This window comes from Gavialis gangeticus, unplaced genomic scaffold (genome assembly GCF_001723915.1).
Source record: "Gavialis gangeticus isolate Ggan-Ray unplaced genomic scaffold, GavGan_comp1, whole genome shotgun sequence".
Taxonomy (NCBI): domain Eukaryota; kingdom Metazoa; phylum Chordata; order Crocodylia; family Gavialidae; genus Gavialis; species Gavialis gangeticus.
The window spans coordinates 71,110-80,139 of NW_017729027.1; the positions used below are offsets into that span (position 1 = coordinate 71,110).

At 42.4% G+C, this 9,030-nt stretch overlaps 1 protein-coding gene across 1 annotated transcript in view; it reads left to right on the top strand.

Annotated features, from left to right (window-relative positions):
* Positions 1–204: 204 nt before the first annotated feature.
* Positions 205–9,030, top strand: part of MDN1 (midasin AAA ATPase 1) — a 180,237-nt gene continuing 171,411 nt past the window's right edge. Inside the window, exons 1-6 of the mRNA XM_019520321.1 lie at positions 205–228; positions 1,269–1,495; positions 3,224–3,448; positions 4,625–4,732; positions 4,831–5,023; positions 8,028–8,240. Of these exons, the coding sequence (XP_019375866.1) occupies positions 205–228; positions 1,269–1,495; positions 3,224–3,448; positions 4,625–4,732; positions 4,831–5,023; positions 8,028–8,240 (990 nt within the window). The remainder of the gene's footprint in view (positions 229–1,268; positions 1,496–3,223; positions 3,449–4,624; positions 4,733–4,830; positions 5,024–8,027; positions 8,241–9,030) is intronic.

Sequence of the window (9,030 nt, forward strand, 5' to 3'; positions counted from 1 at the left end):
ATCCAAATAGTTGTTTTTTTAGTAATTGCCTACAAATGCTTCTTTAGGCCTGGTGTGGTAGGCTCCTTACTAATGCCAGTTTGTCAGTGACTTGTCTACAGTGGGTCCCCTGAAATACTAGTAACCATAGAACTGCTTATCTGTTGTCCTTGTTGATTCTTGAACTGATTGGCAACACAGATAACTGAAATGTGGTTTAGGAAAATGACTGACTCCTGGTGTGAACTGGTGAGTATTGATCTAGTGAACTGGGTTTATAGTAGTATTGCCACACAGATTCATAGATCATCTAGTCCAACCCCCTGCCTGAGGCAGGATCTCATCCCTGTTGAAACCATAATCTAAACTCTGCATAAGCCTACTGTCAACCCTGACACAACACAGACCTTACACCCTAACCTCACACGGGTAAAGGAGGAGAACCACAGCAGCCAATGTTCTTTCTCTATGAAATGTTGGCAATATATGCCCAAGAGGTCCCAAGTAGAGGGCCATGCCCCCCACTGCAGAATAAGGCAACCTTCTTCCCCCCCCCCCCCAACCACTGTCCATATCAATCTGATCAGAGGGTAAAATTCCTTCTTTACTCCAAATACAGTGGTCAGTCTTTCTAGCAAGACTGTCTGGTTAGGAACTTCTGGCTTTGGTCCCAACATGAGTATTAGCACATCTTAGTTGAAGTCCCTAGCCTTGGCTGTAGCCGACACCTAATGCACCTGGGGAGGCTTAGAAACACTCTGACACATGTAGCAGAAAAGGGGTTGGGTGGGGACACTGAGCAAAGTCCAGAAGTATGGGAAATGCCCATAGTAGGACATATGTATGGCTACACCTAGATCATCCCCGGCTAATTTAACCTCTTCTTAAATACCTCCAGGGATGGAGAGTCCACAACTTCCCTAGGCCATCTGTTCGACTGCCTCACTGTTCTACAAAACCTTTTAATAGGTGTCAGCATTTTTCCTGCTTAAAGCTAAAAAGGAAGGAAAGAAGCTGTCAGTGAGATGGTAATGTAGTGGTTAGAACAGTGGAATTAGGTGCCCTTGCTACTATGATTTGTTGCTTGTTCTGACTTGCCATGACTGTTTCTAAGTCCTTTACCCTCTCTGGTGTTCAGCTTTTCCATTTTTACAAACATTGAACCTGTTTAGTGACATACAGTTTCTGTCATGAGCTTTGAGAGCATTCAGTAAACAGTGCTGTCTACATTCAAAGAACTATTTTTTTCTTTATTATGTTCTTAACCTGTTTTCTTCCCTCTCTCCCAGATCTGGACTCAGCAGGATCGGCAGGGTCTCCTCCACATGTTAGCACAGCTATTACTGGACAAAGAATGTACTTTACTGATTGGCCGTCAATTTCGACCAATCTTACTAGATTTGCTGGAGCGAAATGCAGAAGCCATTAAAACTGGCGGCCAGTTCAACCATGATCTGCATGAAAGACTTTGTGTAGCCATGAGCAAACTTATTGTTGTCCATCCCGATGTACTGCCGTAAGTGGTGTGATATTTATTTGTGTGATATACGTATGCTGTCTGGCTGGTTGGGAGATGGTTTTTCTGGATATGGGCGGGAGAGACTATTTTATACAGGTATGTCTTGAATTGAAACTATGGATTTGAGAATCTAAGTCTTTAAAGAAAATAATAGTTAAATGAATGGCATGGCAACATCTAACTTCATCTACAACTGAACAGTTGGAATACAAAGGAAAATATCAGGCGTCTGGGGTGTAGACTTGTATGAAAATTACTCAAAATTTTCAAAACTGCCTGATATCAGCTGCTTGCTAAAATGTTGCTGTTGCCCAAGTGTAGGCATGTCTGGACTTGAGCGTTAGATTATTTGAATATTAGTGAAAGGGATGCACCTACTGAAAACAGCAGGAGACAGATTTAAACTTAATGAGAGAGAGTATTTTTTTTTTTTTATTTTTTTTTTTTACTCAGTGCATGGTTAATGTGTGGAACTTTTTATTATAGTTGGTTTTAGAGGCATATGGTAGCAAGGTTTAAAAACAAACTAGGCAAATTCATGCAAGATAGATTTCCTAACAGCTGTTAAACAGCTGAAGATGTGTCCTGTAGCATCACTAAAGCAGCAACGGTGAATGTTAAGCAGCGTATTACTTAGATATACTGCAAAATATGCTGTTCCCTGTGAAGTGGGGCTGTCCAATGTCAGAGTGGCTGCGCCCCACATGGGATGCAGGCCCCAGGTGACGCACCACATGGACTGTGCGCAATGTGGGCTCTCCAGGACCCCTGCTGGGCAAGCAGTGCAAAGTGCTAGCTGTCACTGTCACTGCTACTCAGGTGGTTTCTCCTCCTGCCCCGCTAAGCCAGCTGCATGAGCCCACCCCCACCCCACTGTTGTTTGAGCAGCACAGGCTCCCTGCCCAAGCCCTTCTGTTGGCACTACCACACATGCAGAAAGCTCTGTAGGTCTTCTGTCATAATATTCTGCCCCAGTGACCTCAACCACCACCCATGGCAGTAACTAGAGCAATGAGTAGAGCCAGGGAGGTGATCCTCCCCCTCTATGCGACGCTGGTCAGGCCGCAGCTGGAGTATTGTGTCCAGTTCTGTGCGCCCCATTTCAGGAGGGATGTGGACAACATGGAGAGGGTCCAGAGGAGGGCCACCCGCATGATCCGGGGACAACAGGGCAGACCCTACAGTGAGAGACTGCGGGACCTGAACCTATTCAGCCTCCACAAGAGAAGGCTGAGGGGGGACCTGGTGACCGTCTATAAACTCACTAGGGGGGACCAGAAGGGTTTGGGGGAGACGCTGTTTCCCCTAGCGCCCGCTGGCATAACAAGGAGTAATGGGCACAAGTTGATGGAGAGGAGGTATAGATTGGACATCCGCAAAAACTACTTCACAGTTAGGGCGGCTAGGAGCTGGAACCAACTTCCAAGGGAAGTGGTGCTGGCCCCTACCCTGGGGGTCTTTAAGAAGAGGCTGGATGCCTACCTGGCTGGACTCATTTGAGTCCCGTTTCTTGTTTTGGGGTTTTGTTGTTCTCCCGCCCTGGCGGGGGGTCGGGCTAGAAGATCTACTAGGTCCCTTCCCACCCTAATCTAAATCTATGAAACTATGAGGGATGTGGTGGCCAGCTGGGACCTCTATGAATTAAAACTTTTTTGTAGACTACATTGTTTCTTTTCTACAGCTTGAATACTTTGTCTGACTCCAGCGTCTTCGTTTCTTTTTAAGATTTGCTTTAAGGTATTTTAAGGATACTGCCCCAGTGTTTCAAAGGCTCTTCCTGGAGAGTTCAGATACAAACACAGTCCGCTATGGGCGCAGGCGAATGAAGTTACGGGATCTCATGGAGGCAGCCTACAGATTCCTGCACCAACAGCCATCAGTATTTCGGGAGCTGTGGGACTGGGGTGCATGTGTTCCATTGCTAAGGAGTCATGATACTGTGGTCCGCTGGTAAGTTTAAATTTCAAAGTTTTCTAACATTTTTTAATGGGAAAGGTGAGAGAATCTTTCAGAAGTACCAGGCAAAGAATGAGTTCGGATTAAAGAACTGTTAGGGCTGCCCTTATGATCCTGAGAATAAGGTACACTGCCTGAATCTATTAGTCTCAGGAAATGAAGAATGCATGAGATTTAGAGGAATTATCTTTAACATGTACATACAGTAAAATCTCTGTTATCCGGCATCCCTGGGGTAAGGTAAAAATTCCGGTTATTGGAATTTCCAGTTAGTTACATGCCAGACAGCAGAGATTTTACTGTACTTCCTTTTCCTTCTGCTACCATTGCTGTGCTTCTTAGGAGCAGCTGAGAAGCACCATGTCCTTCTGTTAGTGCCATTAACTACAGAGCCTTTGGATCCAGGAAATTAGTGTTTCCTGATCAGATCTAGTTCCTGATGGAGGTCAGAAATGTTGCTAGATGGCTCACTGTCTTTGTGGTTCACAAATGGGTCCTACGTTGGTGGGCATTTGAGAGCACTTGAAGCTAGAAGTGACTTCCAGGCACCAGAGTGGAGAAAGGTTTAAAGGGAGGTCAGTTCTTCATTAAGTAATGCACTGTGGGATACTGGAAACATGTCACTATTTTTATGGAAATGATAGTGAGGCTACTGCATGTAGTTTTACCAATGTATTTCAAATCATTGGTAGCTTCCATTTTTTTAAGAAGTGCTATGACTCGCATGACAGCACAGCAGGGCATAAATTTCTGATTCATATACTGTCTTTATAGAAATATTTATTGCCTTTTGAGTCATACTCTGTTTCACTATACTGTATCAGTCACCTTTTTTGAGAACTGTTTTATTTTATTGTAAATTGAAACACTTGGAAAACTCACTGAGTCAAATAAAGCACCAAAATATGAAAGAGGAAACAGCATATTTCAGTATTTTGCCACTGTTTGTTTCTGGCATAACAAATTTTGATAACCGATGGAAAAAATTCATAGCCAACATCATTTATGTTCCAAAAATGAGCTTCTTTCTTGCTGAGCGTGAGAGGCATCACATTGTTGGAGGATCCTATTTTTTATCTCCTCTCAAATATGTCTGTAAAAAGTTGTGGAAGATTTTTCAAAACAGTGTTCTCATTTGTGATTCTGACCTATTCAAACTATACTTCTCAGGTACACTTCAAATTGCCTTGCTTTGGTTACATGCATGAATGATGAGCACAGATTATCTTTTCTTAAGAAGATCTTCAATCCGGAAGAGTTGATACATTTCAGGCTAAAGTAAGCTGAACACCTTTCACATTTAATACTTTGCCACGGTTGAGTATATTTGTTTATGGCTTCCAGCTGTAATGTTAATGTGGATGTTAATTTGATAGGCTACTGGAAGAATCACAGATGCAGAATGTGGAGAGAGCCCTTGTTTTGGCAAATTCAGAGACCACCCTTTGGCACAAAGAGAATGAGCTGCAGTACACTCAAGGAGAGATTGTCTCGTGTGATCTCTCTGCAAATGTAGTAGCGATATGTGGAGTTGTGTTACCCAGGCTGCAACTCGTGTCCAAAGAACAGGTATGTACGAGCTTGATTCTTGCTTATATTATTAAAATGTGATAAATGCTCTGAACTAACTTATCTTCATTAATTGCTTAAATAATACTGAACATATGCAGTGCATAATATAAACTCTATTTTGCCTTGTGCCATGTACTGAAAGTTTGTGAAGTGGAAGGTTGGCACTTCAGAGGAACTCAGCACTGAAAGGGTCAGTACAGTTACTTGTTCTTTTTTATGCATCAATTCTTGAAAATTGCCTGCAAGAGACTCTTCAGTGATGGATGTTTTAATTCTGTGTGTAACACTACCTTTCTAAATTGGGATTGTGGTTCTGTGACTGAACTAGCAGGGGATCTGATCCCTGGGTTATAGTACCATGGTTTTTTTTTTTTAGAACTCCTAGTCAACATAGCTACCTGCTAAGAAGACCTCCCTTCTGGATGTAGCTACACAGAGAAAAGAGGGCTTCTGTAGCAGAGCTGCTGTTGTTCAGGAAGATGGTATTGTGAAGCCATTAGACAACCCCCTTCTGTTGCCATATAGCATGCCTCTACTGGGGGCACTACCAGCGCAGCTATGGTAGCAACAGCTGTATAAAATAGACAAGCGCTGATACAATCATTTTGACTTGCATCAAAATGCTTCTCTCTGCCAGGGAGTACTTTTTTGAATAAAAGAAAACTATACTGCTCCTTACCAGCTAAGGGCCAGGGATAAGGAGAACTTTACTATGTTTAAACTACTGGGAAACACTTAAGGCATGTCTTCAACATGCATGTTTTCAGATTATTTAAGGAAACAATGTTTTAAACTTATTTCTTACTGTAAACTGTCATATGAATGACAGTTGACAAACTATCCGTATTTTTGAAAAACCATCTACTCAACTAGCAAAGGTACATCGAAGGGCAACAAGGATGATTATTGCTATGGGGAGGGGCTTTCATACGAGGAAAAACTAAAGTGGCTAGGCCAGGGGTTTTCAACCTTTTTTGGTTGGTGTACCCCTGGTGGCCAGTCAACAGGGGGAAGAGGGGGAGGGCAGTCCTCCAGCAGCCAATTTGGAGGATGGGAGGGGGGCCAACACCACGCATGACAGCAAAACCAGAACTGCCGACGGCGGTGAAAGTGACGTGCAGCACCGATGAAAATAGAAGCGGTACTGCAAGCAGTGCAAAGTGCTGGTGGCCCCGCCCCTTGTTTCTCCACACCGCTAGAGGGGGGGGATATGATCAGCATTTACAAAATACTACATGGTGAAGAGAAAGTAAATAGGAACTTAATAATGGCTGTTTCTCACAGGACAAGAACTAGATGTCACAAAATGAAACTAGTAGATAGTAAGTTTAACACTAACAAAAGGAAGTGCTTTTTCACACAGCATGGAACTCATTGTCAGCAGATGTTGTAGAAGCTGACAGTTTAGACAGATTCAAAAAGGGATTAGACAGATTGTCGGAGGAAAGGGGCATCAGTAACTATTGAGTATAGGAGTTAGGGATATAGTCTCTGAATCAGAACCTCCTAGACCTTAAATGCTGGAGGCTAGAAGTGGGAGATGAATAGTGGGGGGGAAAATAACCCTGTTCATACCCAATTTAATTCTCCCTTTCAGCATCTGCTCTCTGCTACTGTGACACAGGCTATTGAGCAAGATGGACTTATGGTCTGACCCAGTAAATGGCAGTTCCTACACTTTCTTTCTTGTCCTTTCCTGTAGCTTCAGCCAGTAGTCACAAACTAGTATCTTTCCCCACAGCATCCATTTTGCTTTCCCCCCTTGTCTAAATTCAGTTTTAGACTGTATCCAACTTCAACACCATTGTTTCATCTTTCAGATTTTAAAAAGCAGAAAAGGACATAATATACAGTGGCATCAATTTTGAACATTTTTTCAAGTGATGAGGGTCGAGGTGGACACCTAAATTACAACCTACGTAAATCTGATTTACCACCTGATAGCTTTTATAGATAATTGATATAAGTTCAAAGTAGAGTGCTTTTTGCTTGGTTCCAGTGAAAAAAATTCTATTTTAACTCTTTTTCCTTTGCTTACTAACAGGAAATAGCAAGCTCTGTATAATAAACTAAAGCTTTCAGATTCTAGTGTTATTTTACCAGCTTACACAATTAAAGCATATGATCACCCTTTTGAAATTTAAATCCACTACTGTGAGCTTAGTAAACTCTGCACAGATTTATGTCTTCCTCTTCTGAGATGCAGCTGAATTGAGTGACCTCACATACCGCCTATGCATATATGGATAGATTTGGCTCTTTAAAATCAGGACTTCTATTTAAAAGGTCAGCAGATTACCATGGCTGTATGATCTTGATAAGGATTCATCATGCACCTGAGATCTTTTTTTATGACTTAATCTGCAAATATACGTTAAATCAGTGGTGACCCACTGGGCTACGAGCCACATGAGTGGTGCAGGGTCAGCACACCAGTTTGATCTGACACTGTGCCCTGGTCCCACATGTTGGATTGGGTCCCAGGCCACATGTTGGACCTGGTGCCTGAGCCCCGTGTGTGCCAGGTTAGGCCCACTGCCTGCACACCAACCCGTCTGGCACACAAGACAATGTTATCTGGCCAGAGGGCTTGGAATTAGGTGGCAGGGGAGCAATGTCAGTGTTAATTCCTATTGCTCCCTTAATGCCAAATTTCCAGATTTTGGGAAGCCTTGTAGGTCAGATCTGGTCTTTAGGCTAGAATTTGAGCACCACTGCATTAAATTATTACTAAGACTGCCTTCTTGGCACAATAGTAAAACTGTTTCTCTGTTGTCCTTGACAGCTGCAGCCTGACAAGTTTTGAGAATAAACTGGTTAATACATATGCTTTTATAAAGTGTGTGTTTTATGATAGTATTTTAAATGGGCTGAATCTGTATTTAAATGCTAACTATAAATTGTGGAATGTCCAGTTTGTGGTCCACCCAGCCCTTGATTTTGCTTGATATATGCTTGAAGTTATAAATAGTGTAATAACTCAAATTTTCTGTCCTATTAGGAAAGCAACATTAACCGGTTTGTGATGGTTGAGTCTACCTGCACAAATCTTCAAGCCCTTGCTATAGCAGTAGCTTTCCAGAATCCTGTGTTGTTGGAAGGACCAATAGGAAGTGGCAAAACTTCTTTAGTTGAATATTTGGCAGCCGTTACAGGAAGAATAAAGCCTCCTCATATTCTTAAAGTCCAGCTTGGTGATCAGACTGACAGTAAGGTAACGGAAAAACATTCCTCCTTTGAAGCAAACGCAAACTCATGTGTGCTTATTAAGATACCATCATTGTAGCTCCATTTATTTTTCTGATAAAGTGATATAGACATTTACACTGAGTTTGTTTGGAATGTGAAGTATTATACTGCAGCAGGCTCAAGTTCCCAGCGAGAATCAGAGTTTGAAGATGAGAAATCAAGAGAAGTTCTTATTAATTTTTAAATTCTGTGCATGTACTACATTATATCCATACAGTTTCTTTAAATTAATCTACTTATTAGGGTTTTTCCGCATGAGAGAGTTGCATCGGTTTAAATAAGGTGTATTCTAAAATGATTTAGTAATATTGCTGGTACTAAAGACTTTGTGGACCCTCTTGTTTTAGTTTACATTAGTTGAGGACGGGTTTAAGTTAAGTTGAAGTAAGTCTTTCTTACAATAAATGTCCACACAGAAATTATACTGGTCCAGCAACATAGATTTAATGGCTGACTTGAGTTAAGTTGATGTGACCTTCTTGCATAGATAAGGCCTTAGTAAAAATAATTGCACGCAAGGTGATGCACCTGGGGAGGAACAACAGGCACCATACCTACAGGTTAGGGAACTCCCCTCTTGTTAGCATGGAGGCGGAAAAGGATCTTGGAGTCATCATTGACTCCAAGATGAACATGGGCCGGCAGTGTGGGGAGGCAGTTAGGAAGGCCAACCGCACCTTGTCATGCATCCACAGATGCATCTCGAGCAGGTCCAAAGAGGTGATCCTCCCCCTCTATGCGGCACTGGTCAGGCC